The sequence below is a fragment of the Narcine bancroftii genome, chromosome 8 (genome assembly GCF_036971445.1).
Source record: "Narcine bancroftii isolate sNarBan1 chromosome 8, sNarBan1.hap1, whole genome shotgun sequence".
NCBI classification, from domain to species: domain Eukaryota; kingdom Metazoa; phylum Chordata; class Chondrichthyes; order Torpediniformes; family Narcinidae; genus Narcine; species Narcine bancroftii.
Genome location: NC_091476.1, coordinates 20,840,169 through 20,857,676, shown reverse-complemented (window position 1 = coordinate 20,857,676; position 17,508 = coordinate 20,840,169). Strand labels below are relative to the sequence as shown.

Sequence of the window (17,508 nt, the reverse complement as noted above, 5' to 3'; positions counted from 1 at the left end):
AATTCAGTTCCCATTTCATTCTAGACTTATGGACATCTAACTTGGACATTTTATTTTGTACACCTCAGAAATAAATTTACTTGAATCTTCCTTTGTAAGTAATAATTCTAAAGAAGATTGTCAAGGTAATTTTAAACTATGACCTAATTCTTCCGATAAAATTTTTTTTAAAAACCTGATAATAACAGAAAAAAGTATTCGAATGGATTTGATACTTCTCTTTCATGCGATCAAAGGATAAAAAATCTCCCTGCTTCAAAACAATCTTCAAATTTTTAAATCCCCATTTGACTCCATATTTTCAAAAAATGATTATGCACAGTAAAAGGAAAAAGTTTATTCTGATATAGAGGCATTTTCACTGAAACCTTCCCTTTCTCACCTATCTGATAATTAATTTTATTCCATAGTTAATTAAGTGTTTTAAAATTGGTGGATCTACTCCAATTAACAATTTTGAATTCCATTTATAAATAATTAAATTCAGCCATAAACTTCTCGTCAATTTTATCCAACTCTATTTTAGTCCAAATAAATGCGAGATTTGTTGTGTCTAGCATTTTCTGTGAACAAGGTTTCCAGAATCCAGTTTTTTTAATATGTTCTAACTTTAGCGCTTTCTTCAAGCTTATTGAATTTGGAGCCTCGTAGTTCGATAATTTTTAGATTTCTTGTGAATTCATTTTATGCAAAGGACAGTAATGGATTTAAGGGCATTATTTTTTTCTCCAGGCAATGTGGCTTGGCTATCCTGGAACAAGTGGAGCTCCATTTATGGATTACATTATCACTGACAAGGAAACATCACCACTTGATCTAGCAGAGCAGTACTCTGAAAAGTTGGCTTACATGCCGAATACGTTCTTTATTGGAGATCATGCTAATATGTTTCCACACCTTAAGGTATGCATTATGTCAACTTTCTTTGATCACCAGTCGTGCTCTGGTCAACTCTCGTGCAAGAAGTAGGTGGTGGCTTTGTGGTCAATTGAATCGATGATGGCAAGTGAAAAGGCAACCTTTTAATTTACTGAGTAACCAATCCTGCATTTCTATCAACTCCCCCAATGTACCACCAAAGATTAAGGGTAATTTACTGTTGCCAATTAAACTATGCACCCAAATATCTTTTGAGATATTTGGAAATTGGAGTACACATGACCATGGAGGACATGCAAGCTCCACACAGTAACACAGATCAGGATTGAACCCACTTCACTGGAATTGTGAGGCATACCTGTTCTACTATGTCATCCCAGAAGATCAAAGGCTATTTATTGGTTTTCTGTCTGGAATCATTTTGAGTTGAAAGTTTTTAAAGTTTTCACATCATCTTACTTTAATACTGTCTTTGCTTTTACTGGTTAATTTGTATTTTGGAAGATCATAATCAAAGCCATACAGCACACAAACAAATTGTTTGACTTCCCATATTTATGCAGCCATCAACTAACAGCCTACATTTATTCTGTTTTGCCTTTTGATCCCCATCAACACTTGCGACCTTTAATTATCCTGGCCACCACCTAAATTTTAACCAATGATCAGGTGCTTTAAATGAGCAGGGCAACACTAATTGTTACTTCATCTGCCTTACAGCAGGTAGAAGGCAATTCAGTGTAAAATTACAGGTTCTACACGGTTACATTACAATAAAAGGATCTTGAATCTTAATAAAGCTTTTCTTCTTTGTTTAGAAAAAGGCTGTAATTGACTTCAAGTCCAATGGACACATATATGATAATAGGATTGTCCTTAATGGTATTGACCTAAAGGCATTTCTGGACAGCCTACCTGATGTGAAAGTAGTCAAGGTAAGAACTTGGAAATACAATCCATGCAGCACAATCTTTATTTATTCTTTATTATCGAATTAAGCACATTGGGAATATAACTTGTAGGAGATGAGCAGAATTACCCCATTTGACAGTCTGCTCTGTCATTCAAATTGCAGCTGATGTATTTTTCCTTTTGATGCCATTTTTTTTGATTCCTCCCATAACCATTGACAGACACCCTTACTAATCAAGAACCTATCAATCTCCACTTTAAATATACCCAATTACTTGGCCTCCATAGCTGTCTGTGGCAATAAATTCCACAGATCCACTACCCTCTGGTTGATGACATTTCTCCTGTTTTCATTTTGAGGCTGTCCCTAGGGTCTTAGACTCTTCCATTCCTGCAACCATTTCCATATCCACTCTGATCAGCCCTTTCAATATTGAACATGTTTCAATGAGACCATCACCCACCATTCTTCTAAACTATAGTGATTACAGGTCCAGAACCATCAGGCACTCATGTTAATGCTCTCATCCCGGGGATCATTCTCATTAACCTCCTCTGGACCCTCTGTAAAGCCAGCACATCTATCATTGGATATGGGGCCCAAAACTGCTCACAATACTTCATGTGGTCTGACCAATGCCTTGTAAATCCTCAGTATTTGCATCTTTGCTTTTATCTTCTAGTTGTCTCAAAATGAATGCTAACATTACATTTGCTTTCCTTATTGCTGACTCAAGCTGAAAGTTAGCTGTCAGGGAATCCTGCATGAGGACTCTGAAGTCCCTTTGGGCCTATGCTTTCTGAATTCCCTACCCATTTAGAAAATAGTCCACTTTATTCCTCCTACTAAAGTGCACAACTTATTCTCCCCTACATTGTATTCCACTTGTTATTTCTTTGCCCATTTTCCAACCTGTCCAAGACCCTCTGCAGAGTCCATACTTCCTCGACACTACCTGCCAAACCCCCTGGCATACCTATAGATCGTTCACAATTCTGGTGATTAATATCATTTATGTGCAGCATGAAAAATAGACCCAACATTGGCACCTGGAGAACACCACTAATCACTGTCAGCCCGCAGAAAAGGTCCCCTTTATTCCCACTCTTTGCCTTATTCCAGTCAGCGAATTTTCTATCCACATGAGAACCCAGTACCAGGTGCTCCTATCTTGTGCAGCATCTTGTCAAAGGCCTGCTGAAAGTCATCTGTCCTGCTCATTACTTCCTTAAATTCCAACAGATTTGTGAAGCAAGATTTCTCCTGAAGGAAACTGCTGACTTTGACCTTTTTTATTTTCTGCATTCAAGTTCCCTGCAACCTCATAGAATCTAGAATTGTGCCTACCACGAAAGTCAGGCCAACAGGTTAATAGTTTCCTATCTTTGACTCTCCCTTAAAGAGTGGAGTGACATTTTCAACTCCTCTGGAACCAATCTCGACTTCAGTGATTCTTGAAAGGTCACTACTAATGTGTTCACAATCTTTTCAGCTACCTCTTCTAGAGATTTGATAGAGGTTTTTAAAATTATGAAGGGGATAGATAAAGTAAGTGTAGATAGGCTTTTTCCACTGAGAGCATGTGAGATACAAACCAGAGGACATGGCTTAAAGGTGAAAGGGGAAAAGTTTAGGGGGAACATGAGGAGAAACTTCATCACACAGTGACTGGTGGGAGTGTGGAATGTGAATTTGGACATGTATATGGATGGGAGAGGTATGGAGGGCTATAGGCTGGGCACAGGTCACTGGGACTAAGCAAAAAAAGTGCTTTGGCACAGACTAGAAGGGCCAAAGGGATCTTTGTTTCCTGATGGAAAAATTTAAGTTGGTGTGAAATTCAGAAATTAAAGGGTTCATTTTGAAGTAAGCTTAAGAATTGAAACTGGTTCTGTTTCATGTCCACATTTTGAGCAGAAAAAAATTTACAATATTTGACATATTCAAATAAATCAATTCTATGTCCATTTGATTCACCAGGCAAGTTTGTTTCCAATCTGATTGAAACTCCTTACATTTATACTTGTCATTTAGTTGGAAAGAAATAAACAAGCCCTGTTGAGTTTTTAAATTTACCAGAATTATATAAATTTGCATTAGGCTATGGCACACAGCATTATAAACTTCGATGATAATACATCTTGACATGATGTTCTTATCAATTCTGAATCATTGTTAATGAAAGTAGCAGATCCTTGTTTTTCGCCTGCTTTTCACAAACTCTTCTTCCACTTTGTATTTTTTATTTCCTCCCTTTTTGCAAATTAACCTACTTTAATGCCTCCTTCATTTTATTTCCTGTGTCTGGTCCTCAGCAGTGTACTGTTTGAATGTCAGATCCCTATTCTACTTCTACAATAGGGTTGTCTGTTGCCTTTCATTCCTTGAAACGAGGCTCAACCAGTCCACTTCCAGCACCACCCCTCATCTAGTTGAACTGTTCTTGCATTGAACAACTTCTCTTTCAACTTCATTATCTTCTCTCTCTCTCTCACACAAATATGTAGCTATGGGGAGCATGCAAAGTCCCATACTCTGTAAGCTTCTTCATTGGATACTCAGATACTCGGATAGACCTTGATTAAATCTTATTCAGGCTTTCTTGCTCAACCTCTTTTTCAGTTATATTGATGCTATTGCATGTGCAGACTTCATATTTTCTTTGCTGCCAGCATAAAACCTATCCTCTTTTTGTATGTGGTCTCTTCCCTTTTGATATCTCAATATGTTTTTGGAAATAGCTTAAATACCATATTCATGACAAACACATCGACTCCTCATAGTTACCTTAGCTACACCACCTCTCTTCCTGCTGTCAGAACTCCATTCCATTCTTCACTTAGGGCGGCATGGTTGGTGTAGTGGTTAGCGCAATGTCTTTACGATGGTAGTGATTGGGACTATGGTTTGAATATTTGCGTTATCTGTAAGGTGTTTGTATGTTCTCCCCATGTCTGTGAGTTTTTCTTGGGGATTCCAGTTTCCTCCCACCATTTGAAACATCCCGGGGATGAAGGTTAATTGGGTGTAAATTTGGCGGCACAGACTTGTGGGCAGAAATGGCCTGTTACCTACTGTATGTCTAATTTTTTTTTTAAAATAGTGTCCCTCTTTGCTTAACCTTGGCTTATTCACTACCATAGTTGGGAAGGCTTTTGATCTTGTTGCCTCTATGTCTTGTGGTGCTCTTACTACCTCCAAGCTAGAGCAAATGTAAGTTTTCCCTTTTGAACTCACCTTTCACCTTATCAGCCCCCATAGACAACTAATCAACCTCCAGTGTTTTTCTCCATTTTCAATGGTATTTCTCCACAAGTTCTTCTCTCCCTTCATTGCATAACTTCTAAATGGAGTTGAGCTTCCTAGTTCTTTGTTCTCAATGCACTTTCCCATTTAAGAACCAGAAATGTAGGAAGATCCTTTTTTTAATTTTATTTTTCATTTGCATCACTACATATCAATCATATAACAATACCAATGTAATAAAAATGATATATAATTTTCTTTTTCTTTTTACCCCCCCTCACTCTCCCTTCCCCAAAAGTAAAAGAGACAAAAAAGAAAAAAACTTTAATTTATTTATCATTCACTATTCATATATTCCTAACATTATTCTATCCTGTACATATTAATTTGAAGGAGTAGGTTTTATGGACTATGTGGATGGACTCTTACTGATAAAATCTGTATATGGTTTCCAAATCATGTAAAAATTCTCAGGTTGAAATTCCTTAAATTACAAGTACTCTTTTCCAATGGTATACAATTTTGAATTTCTGTATGCCATCTATCCAATCATGTAAAATCATCTGACTTCCATGTTCCATTTCCATACCACCGCTATTGTGACACTCAAATTTTCAGTGATATTTGTCTAACTTCATATAAATCACCAAGCAAAAATATTCTGGGTCCTTTTAATATCTATCTTCATAATTTGTCCCAATTATATATTCAGGTCTTTCCAAAATTTTCCTACTTTTTCACAAGACCAAACTGCATGTAATAAGGTTCCTGTTTCTTTGTTACATCTGAAACATTTGTCAGAACAATTGAATTAAGTCCATGTAATTTATACGGGCCTTTTCATGAGTATATTATAATTGATGTAAAAAAAAAATTATATTGTACTATTTAATATCTAACATTAATTCTATTAATTACACTCTCCTGGCACAATCTTGACCAGGCCTCATCATGAATTTGTATATTTAATATGTGGCAAAATCCTTGTTAAAATTTTTTTCTCTTTTCCCTCCTGTGGCTGCTGGTTTCTAAACTAATTGTTGCCATGATAACTTTGATCTGTGCCCTATCAAAGACATAGCCTTGATTCTCTTCACTTTTTAACTCTGCAACTTCATGTATACTTGTTTTCTCACTTTTTCACCTCTAATGAAAATGTGTCTTGAAATGTTGATTTAAGTTTCTCTCCTCATATATGCTGCTTGATCTTCTGAGTGCTTTCAAACATTTTGTTATTTTTGGATTTCAATTGCCTGTGATTTTTTTTTTTGCCCCAAGAACCCACTATGCTCACTTGTTCATTTTCCCAATCCAACTGACAGCTGAAGTGTCCTGATGGTGGGGACAACTCCGATACAAACTCTGCACTTTCAATGCCTGTTGTTCCAATGAACACTGCAGCTGAAGCTATTATCAACATGATCAACCAAGGGCAAATCCAGGTTACAATCAATAACTTTACAGTCAGCAACGGACTGGCAACAACACAAGTAAGTGACAATAAGGTCTTTTTGGAGTGGGGGGAGTGGTGAGATAACCTTTCCAAACAGTTATAATCTGATATTTAGTGGTGGAGGAAGCCTAAAAGAAACTGCATTTGTCACTCATACAGACTATGACTTTAGTCCAGGGGTGGGGGTGATGAACATGAGTTTCTGTTTAATTTTAATGGAACTGGTAAATGAATTGGTGATTTTGTTTTTATTCAATGGGATTATTGCACTGTTAACAGGTGTGCTTTGAGGTTTTCCTGGTTATGGTAGTACCATTCTAAATTAAACTAACTTTTTGCTTTTAGTTAACAATAATTCAATCTTTCATTAGATTAACAACAAGGCAGCAACTGGAGAGGAGGTTCCACGTACAATTATTGTTACAACACGATCACAGTATGGTCTACCTGAGGATTCTATTGTTTATTGTAACTTCAATCAGCTGTATAAGATTGATCCATCTACCCTTCAAATGTGGGCCAGTGTAAGTATTACTTCCTTAATCGTCATTGGTTTACTCTGTTCTAGTTGTAAAATTTTCACTGATTTTGTGCTTGAGGGAATATTAAATTATGGAGCAGTGAAGGATAATTGTAATGTGGGCATGCAAATTGGGTATTTTTCAAAAGTGGCCAAATATGCAACTTTTTGGAATAGCATATTGATGCATGAGCTTCAGTCAGTAATGAGATAGTTGAACTTGTACATGAATCCATATTTTATACTGCTGCCTTATTTCTTGATTCTCTTCATGTCCTAAAATTGATATCTCTGTAGATTATATACGGCACTTGAGCAGCTGAGGCCTACTGAGGTAGAAAATTGCAAATATTAATTTACCTTGATTAAAGAAACCTTATTTCCCTTCTAAATCATCGACTATTTATATTGGCCTTTAGTATTAGGCTTCACACCAGAGGGTTGGTGGGGGGACAGGACAATGAGCTTCTATTTAAGTTGGCATTGAACTACCATGAACAAAATTGAGCATTTGATTCCTAATTGGATTTTGATTATTATTTATTCTATTGATGACATTTTGAAAGAACTGTTTTACAGATCTTGTTGCTGGATGTTCTATCCAGTGAAGGTTAAAATTCTTTGATTGATTAGTCCCTCTAAAACAGTTGTCTGATGTAAATTATAGATAATTCTCTCTCTGCCTCTGAAAAGCAAAATTTTTCTTCAATTTTCTCATGTCCAGCAAACAATTTTTCATTGTTCAATGGGTTATTCTGTGACTTGCAATTAATATTTTCTAAATATTTGTTTTGGCTTTGCTTATTCAGCAAATCTCCAGAAGTTGACACTCAGAACATTTTAGTCTGAGGGAATCTTTTTGAGATGGCTCATTTTGGTTTTGTCATTTTGGTTTTATTCGCAATAGATGCCAATCATAAATGGATGCTAACATAAAATAGCTTTTTTAAAAAAACTTGAACAAGCAGGATGTAAGGATTTGTAAATGTTTGTTAATTTTGAGAGCAACTTTGTCACTTACAAAAGACTTTTTAAATGATTTCTTGCCATGCAGATTCTTAAGCGAGTTCCTAACAGTGTATTGTGGCTCCTAAGATTCCCTGCGGTTGGTGAACCTAATATTCAGCAATATGCCCAGAACATGGGTCTGTCTGCAAACCGTATTATCTTTTCTCCTGTTGCTCCAAAAGAAGAACATGTTAGACGAGGACAGCTGGCTGATGTGTGCCTGGACACTCCACTTTGTAATGGACACACCACTGGAATGGATGTTTTGTGGGCTGGAACACCAATGGTGACTATGCCAGGTACGTGGAATGGTGAGAAATTTTTTTATTTATTTATATTAGAACAGAAGTATATCAGTAAATTGGAACTGTCAATAGAATGGTAGTCATCTGGAGCTTTCTGACGGAGACTGGGAATTCTTGATGATGAATGGAGACCAGGGAGGAAGTTTTTTAAATTGTGAAGAGCATGTATCCTCGAATATAGGTGGGAAGCAACTGGCGGAGGGGGGGCTTGGAGAAAATAAGATAGAATGAAGATATGAGGCAATGTTCAGTGGGGCAAGTCTAGACAAAAAGAATGGTTCAACCAGGCTAATCCTAATTGTGAATCTTGGCAATGGATTGTGGTTGCTCACTGTTGAGAAGTGATCCCCTGAAGTGACGAGATCTTGGATGGAATGGGAAATGGATGTGTCATTGGTTGAATCATGGTCCAGGGATAGGTTGCTAGAGGTCTCTGAGTGCTGATGTTTAGCTTTTGCACAGTAGAGTCCAGACCATCAAACCACAGTGGCATTTTTCTTGTCTGTGGGTGTGATTAAAAAAAAGTTGGGATTGATGTGGAGTGAGCAGAGAGCTATATGTTTGGTGGTGGTGGGGGGAGAATGAGATCATACTTGTTGAGGGATTAGAGAAATCTTGGCAGTTGATGTCGCATTGACCTTTACACTTCCAAATGCCATTTGAGATTTAAGATAACACCTTGCTGGACAAACTCAGCAGGTCAGTGTCCTTTATATAGTAAAGGTAAAAAATACATAACCAACGTTTCGGGCTTGACCCCTTTATTAAGGTTTCAAAAACTGTTGGCAAGGCGTCTGAGCAAAAGAGTAAGAGGGTTGTGTGGTGGCAAAGACAGCAAGTGTTAGGTGGAGACAGGAGGGAGGAGACGGCAGCGATCAAGGGGAGGAGGGATGGCTAGATGAAGGGAGGGGTAAGGGAGGGAGAACTGAAAAGGGGGAAGGAGAGGATGGAGGGGGAAGAGAAGGGCAGGCTAGCAGAAACCAGAAAAGTTGATGTTAGTATCAACTGGTTGGAGAGTGCCTGGATGGAAAATCAGGTGTTGTTCCTCCAATTTGTGGGTGGTCTTGGTGGGATAATACACAAGACCATGGACAGAAATGTTAAATATAGGAGTGTGACACAACTGAAATGGTTGGCAACAGGGAAGTCTCTGTCACTGTTGCGAACAGACTGAAGATGCTTAGAAAAGTGATCTCCTAATCTGCACCCGGTCTTTCCAACATAAAGAAGGCAATAAAGCGAGCCCCAGATGCAATAATTCAATCTTGCGGATACATGTGAAGTGTTGCTTCACTTGAAAGGCCTTTTTGGGACCCCGGACCACGGCAAGGGAGGAGGTGTTGGCACAAGTGTGTTACCTCCCCCAGTCACAGTGGAAGGTGCTGGGGAGATGGGAGGGGAGGGAGCAGACCCTACAGAGGGGAAGATGCATCTGGTAGTGGGATCCTGTTGTAGGTGCTGGAAATTTTGGAGGATAATTGTTGGATACAGAGGCTGATAGGTGAGGATAAGGGGGACTCTTGTTTGTGGCATTTGGGGGCAGGGAAGGGGGGGGTAGATGAGCAGGAAATGGAGGAGATGAGTGTGAGGGCTGAGTTGATGGTGGTGGAGGGGAAGCCATGTTTGTGGAAGAAGATGGTCATTTCAAAAGATCTGGACTGGAAGACCTTGTCTTGGGAACAGATACGACGGTGGCTGAGAAATTGAGAGAAGGGGACAGAATCCTTGCAGGGGACAGGGTATGAGGAAGTGTTGTCAAGGTAATTGTGGGAGTTGATGGGCTTGTAAAAGTTTAGTTGGCCATGGCATTTTAAGACTCTTCATTTAGCACAAATTGAGTTGGAGAAAAAATGTTGCATGTTTCAGGAAGGCTGGGTGAGGGATACTACCAAATGGCTTGTGTAAAACCAGCTGAAGGGAAGCTAGAAAAAGTTGATTAGTTAATGCTTGGTGCAACTGAGTTTCTTGTTCAGGATTGATCAAGACCCATGTTGTCCAATATTTTTGGGGAAATAACCCTAAAGGCTTGTTTCTGACTACATCTCTATGGAGAGTTATTTGAAAGGGGGAGGGGCACAAAATTGGATGCAGACTTTTGACCTGCTTTTGAATAAGGCACAGTATTGATTAGTAAATTCTAGTGGTTATCATTGGGAGCATTATCTTTTCACTGTGTCACATTATGCAGATCGAAGAAAACTTGCATTGAAATTTTGTTGAGAAGAATAAGGAAATGGAAATCGAGCAGTGCAAGTATGATGTTGGTTTGAAGACTCCTTGTAGTAATACTATTATTGTCAGTCACAAAGGTCAAGCTTCAGGATAAAGGTTTCGTTCTACTTGCGTCTTACCTCTTGGTGCACATCTTTTTACAAATTAATCATATGACTATGATTTTTGGATCTTAATCTGCAAATTGTGCCTCAGGTTGGGGGAATAGCTTTTCAACAGATTGTCAGTCTTGTGCTGTAGTTAAGCCTTGTTTCAGACTTGGCTAGTTGACAAAATATATAAATATCTGAAATACAGGAATATCAGAAAAACAATTGAACGAACAATGTACAGGTATTTGAATATTTTTAAAAATAAGTCAATCTCCTGAAAGCAATTAAAACACTAAAGTAAATGTATAAAAACCAGTAATAACCCTGCAGCTGTATATCTTCTTTACCTGAATGGAATAAGTGAACCTTTCTCAAATCTAAGAGCTGTTGGACAGTTTGGGGATCTTGCATGTGTACTTCAATACATTTTGTTTTGAGGAATGATGACATTTCCACACAAAATCATCTGCATTTCTTGTGGGCGTAAGTCTGACCAAAAGATTCCCTAGTAATAAAACACCTTGTTTCTTAATGCAAGCATGAATTAAAAAAAGAACAAAATCCTGATTTTCATATGTATTGACATCTGGTCTAATTTAATGCACCTATTAAATTAGTCATTCCATTTTACAGGGGAAACACTTGCATCTCGTGTTGCTGCCTCTCAGCTGATGTGCTTGGGATGTCCAGAATTGATAGCAAAGACCAGACAAGAGTATGAGGATGTTGCTGTCATGTTGGGCACAGATATGGAGTAGTATGTACTAATTTTGTCTAAAAACTTTTATTTTATTTGCATGCATCTCTCCTGTCAGAATTTGTTACTTTAAATGGACAATTTGGAGAATGCATACTTGCAATTTGTACTAACAAATCAGTCCACTGATTTTAGTATTGTCACTTTTCATTGAGGTTGATTAAGTATACAAAGTACACGTGACTGCTCTCAATGTTTGGTGATTTGAACATGTAAATAAAATTTATTTTTAAACAGCCAAATCCTAGAAATGGGGATGTATATTGGTTTACATCTGATGAAGAGGAACTCTGGTGTCTTTGTTAAAGTAATCCTATATGAAAAAAAATGTTGGGGACAATTGCTTTTATGGACTGCAAATGATTTTCAGAAATGGACAAAATCAAGTCTTTTAAATTTGACTTTGTTTACATATGACGGCAACCAGCTGAGGAAAGCAGTGTTTGAGGAAATAAGAGTATCTTGGTTGGTTAATTTTGCAAGAAATCTGAAAATATCTGTTTGAATTTTTGTCATTGACTTTGAGGCAATTTTAAGGGTCATATGTTTGAAAATATTTTTTTGTAGAGGTATTGCAGGAAAAGTCCAAAAATGTGGATTCCAGAAATCCCAGACCACTTGAGAATCTGGACTTTTCAAACTCTCAAACCTTTTTAATTCAGTGGGCTTTTGTGTGGATGTATAAGCGTCACAGATGCACAGCGGCAAAAGAGACCATGCTTGTTGACTTTATTTTTCGTTAAAACTACTTTTTAAAAAATAAATAAAAGATGCTGTTTTTGCTCCTGAATAAACTATCAAAATGTATCTGTTCATCTCTTTATTCCTCCATAGATTTAAATTCTAAAAATACTGCCCGAGAATCTAGACTGATCCAATCTCCAAGCAGTCTGGATTTTCAGATTTCGCCTGTATATTGAGGAATACTTTCATATTATGTATTAAAGCGTAGATGCACAAACTTGCATTAGCGAGTGTTAAATAAGACTTGTAAAGCAGCTGTGACTTGGAAATTTCATATTTAAAAAAAAGAGGCCTCCAGCTATTGCACTATTAGTTGACAAATCTGGATGAGATGTTAATTTCTTTAAAACTGTATTTTGCTCAAAAATGTAAGATACCTCTGGAACCAATAGGATGACTATCAATAGAGAAGGCTGGCATTTTGTCACAAGATTTTTCTATGTCTTTGGACTACTTTGATTGTTTAGCTGCCAAGGAGAATAGATATAAGAAACATTTGGCAGACTTCGCTCACTGCAGTGTTTCAAAGCAGTGGGTTTTAATTCTTTATTTGTGAGCTTGACACAATTTTAATTTTTTTTAATACAGTCTGAAGAAGATTCGTGGAAAGGTGTGGAAACAAAGAGTGAGCAGCCCATTGTTCAACACCAAGCAATATACTATGGATTTGGAGCGTCTGTACATGCAGATGTGGGAGTATTATGCAACAGGCAATAAACCAGACCATGTGATCAAACCACTTAAAGCTATGGAAACAAATGAAACTGCCTAAATGTGCTCTATAGGTCAAATATGGCAATTTGAGAAGATTTATCTGCATCCTTGGCTCCAAGGCTTGTATCACAATGATTGTTTTGGGTTTTTAAATTGAGAGAATCTGGCAATAACACAATTACATACCAGCCCAGAGTGATCATGAAGATTGGAGCCAGTCATTTCAAGAATCTGTCTTTGTTACAAACTAGACTCTGGAAAGAGAATTGGCCCAAGCAGACCTACACTTATTTAAATTGGGTCACGGATTTCCAATGGATGAAAATATTTGTAATATTTAACCAGGACTTCACATTTATGATTTGATGTTAAGTCTGCTATCAGCAACTCATTGCTTTTCAAATGGCAGAGGCTTCCTTTTGAATGTCAGAAGGCCTGATGGTCTATATTAACACTTCAAAGAGGTGGCATTATGTTTTTACTTGTATGTCAAATTATTTTTATAAATCAGAGGTTCACTTTTGTGGTAGCCATTTTCCTCCTTGCCTTTTTGGCCTTTTAGTTGCAAAGTTTTCAACGTAAAATTTTGCCTTCCTTATGAAAAGGAAGTGTGCCAAATGGACAATTTATCCTTTTTGCTCCAGTTCAAATTTTGCAGCAGAATTACCAGTTGTCCTCTGTTGGCTCAAATAATGTATTTGGATGAGTTTCATTGAGTCAGAAACAAACTCTAGTGATTTCCTTATCTGTCCCATAAATTTGAATGAAGCTGTAGTATGCATTTCTTTGCATGACCATACAGGTGTTATAATTGTACGGAGTAGCAGTGCTACAGCTGTTGCTGAGGTCTGGAATGAAGTTTTGAAGACTGACCTGGTGCTGGACCATTTGGAATAATTAAAAGCAGTTAATCGGGAGAGTGGTTGTTGTTCTGCCTCACTGAATGGACTCATTTGATTTTTGTAGGATCATTTGTGGAGGGCTATGGATTCTCTCTTTAGCCCCAGGTAAGTATTTCATCTGTTGTTAATATTATGTAGATTTAGCAATATTCTACAGTTGTAACACAATACTTAATCATATTGCCAGTCGTGCAAAAGTTTTGTGGTGTACTTGGAAGATTTTCTTTTGCTGTCAGTCTACATGCTCTCAGTATAACATTTTTTTGGAGTTTATTCTCAGGTCTGCATCGAGTCGCTTCAACTTGATTCCTCATCACTTCAACTTGATGGTTAATTGATTGGTTGGGAGAAGCCATGATTGTAAATATTAACCTTAGTTTCTCCCTCTTTTCACTCATCCAGAAGTATTGTGAAGTTGTATTGAAGTCCAGTTTAATATATAATGAAATAGATTATTTGCAGCTGGAATTCCCAAGCACCTTTTGTGGGGAAAGGGCTACTGTCTGGTTCATAATGTTTAGTCAATTAATTTTTTTATTTAAAAAATAAACAGAAGGTGATATGGTTTGTACAGAAGCTCAGAGATGGCAACATATATGGGTGAGCATATTCTGAAAAATCTCATTTTCTTGGGTACGGTGGTAATAATACATTATAAGAGGTGAATTCTTAAGGTTTTTTGTTATTCTTTTGATTATCAGCTATTTTAACATTCATATTTTGTTGCTGTAGAAGACTTCTAATTTTGGAATTGTCTGGATTTCGGGGTGTTTTAAGTATGAAGCTGTAAATACATGTGAATGAGAATCTAATCTAATGTACCTGTACAATAATAAAGCAGCTGGATGCTTCTATGGATGCCTTATTTTGAGTCCTATTTTTGTGGTTTTTGTCAGTTTTTGAATTGGTCTTTATTTAATGTTTACACCTCAATACCCTTCTATTTGGAAAATGTTCTGATAGCACATTTTGCAGCTGAAATGGCAGAAACCTCCTGAGATGACATTCCATATAAAATTCTTAATAATAGAGTTCATGAGTACACAGACTAGTGACCAATGTAAATTTATTATACAAGTTCTTATAAAAAGAGAAAGTCTCTATTGCTGTTGAACAATTCGTAATCAGAAAACAAGTGCACTTAGAAATTCATCAAGTTGATTATGACACAAATACAAATTAAATGATTTTGTTGGACAGTTGCCATGGAATGATCAGGTGTTTGTGATGGGGAGTAAAAGTGAAAACTTGGGTGTTTTTGATGTTTGGAGGAGATTTCTGTTGAAATCATCTCTGAATGTACAATATTCTATTGTGACAGGGAAGATAAGTAAGTACATGAGTGTCAAAAAAAATCTAGCTGGCAGAAGTGAAAATATTGAACTGCCAATTGATCAATAATTATGCCAATTATTGATACTAAGAATCTTGAGCCAACAAACTTCGAACCACATGTGGACATTGGTCCCAGTTTACTATATCAATTTCTGTCTGAAACCTGTGTAAACTGAGTGATAACTCAGTACAAGCAAGAGTAACTGAACTCTTGTACTTTTTCACTCCCACTGGTATAACTGAAGCTGAATAAACATGCTGCTAAGTTGAAGTGGCTTTGCTATTTTCTGCTGTTTTCTTGCATGGGCTGCTCTACCTGTCCACTTTGTTTTTCTTGCCCTTCTCTTTTTTGGGCATCAGCCAATCCTCTGCCTCTACCTTTCATCAAAGCCATATAGCACCCCATCACACCTTTTCCACACCACCCTCAGTCTCGATAAGATGCTTTGGCTAGAAATGTCAACCATTCTTTTCCTTACATTGATATTTATTAATTGACCCACTGTGCACCTCCACTATCTATGTATGTTCAGTTCAACACTTGAGGTAATGGATTTGGGGATGAGGTTAAAAAAGCTCTGAGGGGCACCTTATACACTCTGGTCAGTATGTGGAATGATCTACCAGAGGTAGAAGCAGGTACATAGATAGGAAAGGTTCAAAATGATAGGGGCCAAATTGAAACAAATGTCAGCCCTGAATGCATGATGTTAGAGTTGATTGCCTCCACCTGCATCTTTTGTTTTTGTTCTCAGGTTATCAGCTTTCATACTTTCCTGATCCTCAGTGACATTTAACGAAGACCACAGTGGTTCTCCGATGTATAAACACAAGATGCTGGAGAAGCTTAGCAGGTCAAACTGTCCTTTGTGACTGGGCATAAAGATGGCATTAACATTAGGAAGTTCTAAGCTGCAGCACCTGGGTTGCCCTCCAGGAACCCAGGTGCTTCCAGCACCTTTTAGGCTGCAGGGGGATTGACGCATTAAATCGCCAACTTGGTGATTTTTATGGGGGGATCCCGCCCCACCACCGGCTGTCAGTCGCACAGTCACATGTTGAACTCCTTGACCGTAATCCCACATATGCAAACAGCAGGTACCCAGATGAACGGGTGTCCACTGTGTCTGTGACTTGGCAATCCCCCACATCTCCTAATGTGGGACAAGATAAAAAATCAATCGGGTCCCAATACTGGAGGAGGAGGAAGATACGACATGCCTTGGTGTGGAGGATGATGAAATAAGAACGAAGGAGATCTGGTTGTGTATGTCATAGTGTGGGGGGATTCTGAAAATGAAACCCTCCTGTGAACCTGCCGTGTGAAAAGGTCGGCCCAGGAAATTTAAACGTGTTCGTGCTGCTGCCCTGGGAAATTTTCCTGGACCACCCTCTCTCTGCAGTGTGAAAAGGCAAATGGCCAAGTCGGAGAAGCCTCGTGACGGCAGCACACGTGATTAAACTTAAAAGTTACAGACTCCGGACAACAGCAGCCGCTTCGGTGCATCGCGACAGCAGCACCATGTGGGATGAATGGATTTCCCACAGCAGTCTCAGCTGCGTGACGGATTATGGGAAACGAAGTCGGCCATTCATCCCGCATTGCATCGTCGTCATGACGTGCCGATGGACGGGAGGGAGGGCAATTTAGGACTGCAGTGTGAAAGACTCGGGAGGTCCTGCGATGTGAAAATGGCTCCATGAGAACTAAGGGATCCAGTCCTGAACCAAAACCGAGTAGTCTTGTAATGTGTTGCTTGATACTGCTATGTTTTTGAAGGAGAGAGGAATGTAATATTACAAAGTTATTCTTAATTGTTCTAAATAATTCTAACGGTAAACTGAGTAAAGCTGCCACCATGTCAGAGCAGTACATAAGCAACGTTTCGGGTTTGAGGCCTTCATCACCTTCCCGTTGCTGGATTTCCCGGCTACACCAACCAGAATGCTGTCAGTCGCGCTGGCGGACAGCGGCCGTCCATTCAGGGGTGAAACACGACGTCCTGCACACGCTCTCATCGTGGGAGATGCTGGAGTAACTCAGCCGGGGCTCAGGCCCGAGGCGTCCCTCCCTTGCCTTGCCGACCCTCCCCCTTCACTCCAGAACTGTCGGAGGTGAAGCGAAGCCACCGCCCCTTCATTGTCCCGCCCCCCAGAGGATATGACGTCTTCCGTCGGGCGCCTCGATCGGCGCCACAATTCAAACTTCCACCTCGCCGTTTCCGGATCCAGCTCCAGCACCGGCTCCGGCTTCGTTCAACCTCTGGGGCGGGGTATTCGGACCGAAGCAGCGGGTAAGCGTGAGGTGGTCCTGGGCCGGAGTCGGGGGGAGAGCTCCGGAGACCTTGACTTACTGCGAGGTTGCGCCCCCGCCCCCCCCCCCCACCCCCGTGTCAAAGAGAAGCCTG

At 38.9% G+C, this 17,508-nt stretch overlaps 2 protein-coding genes and 1 long non-coding RNA gene across 5 annotated transcripts in view; 2 read left to right on the top strand and 1 right to left on the bottom strand.

Annotated features, from left to right (window-relative positions):
* Positions 1–14,642, top strand: part of ogt.1 (O-linked N-acetylglucosamine (GlcNAc) transferase, tandem duplicate 1) — a 61,383-nt gene extending 46,741 nt beyond the window's left edge. For 2 of the 3 annotated variants that reach the window (XM_069893083.1, XM_069893085.1), the window contains 7 exons: positions 733–903; positions 1,698–1,814; positions 6,361–6,528; positions 6,863–7,015; positions 8,066–8,330; positions 11,282–11,405; positions 12,738–14,642. In XM_069893083.1, the coding sequence (XP_069749184.1) occupies positions 733–903; positions 1,698–1,814; positions 6,361–6,528; positions 6,863–7,015; positions 8,066–8,330; positions 11,282–11,405; positions 12,738–12,921 (1,182 nt within the window). In that variant the 3' untranslated portion in view covers positions 12,922–14,642. The remainder of the gene's footprint in view (positions 1–732; positions 904–1,697; positions 1,815–6,360; positions 6,529–6,862; positions 7,016–8,065; positions 8,331–11,281; positions 11,406–12,737) is intronic. The other variant, XM_069893084.1, reaches the window with a different exon arrangement.
* Positions 8,338–17,241, bottom strand: LOC138740455 (uncharacterized). The gene is made up of 3 exons (XR_011342923.1): positions 17,009–17,241; positions 10,676–10,842; positions 8,338–8,531 (listed from the first exon to the last, which is right to left on the bottom strand). It is a non-coding gene; the product is annotated as an uncharacterized lncRNA (long non-coding RNA).
* gcna (germ cell nuclear acidic peptidase) overlaps positions 16,668–17,508 on the top strand; it is a 33,056-nt gene continuing 32,215 nt past the window's right edge. Inside the window, exon 1 of the mRNA XM_069893093.1 lies at positions 16,668–17,394. Within this exon, the coding sequence (XP_069749194.1) occupies positions 17,262–17,394 (133 nt within the window). The 5' untranslated portion in view covers positions 16,668–17,261. The remainder of the gene's footprint in view (positions 17,395–17,508) is intronic.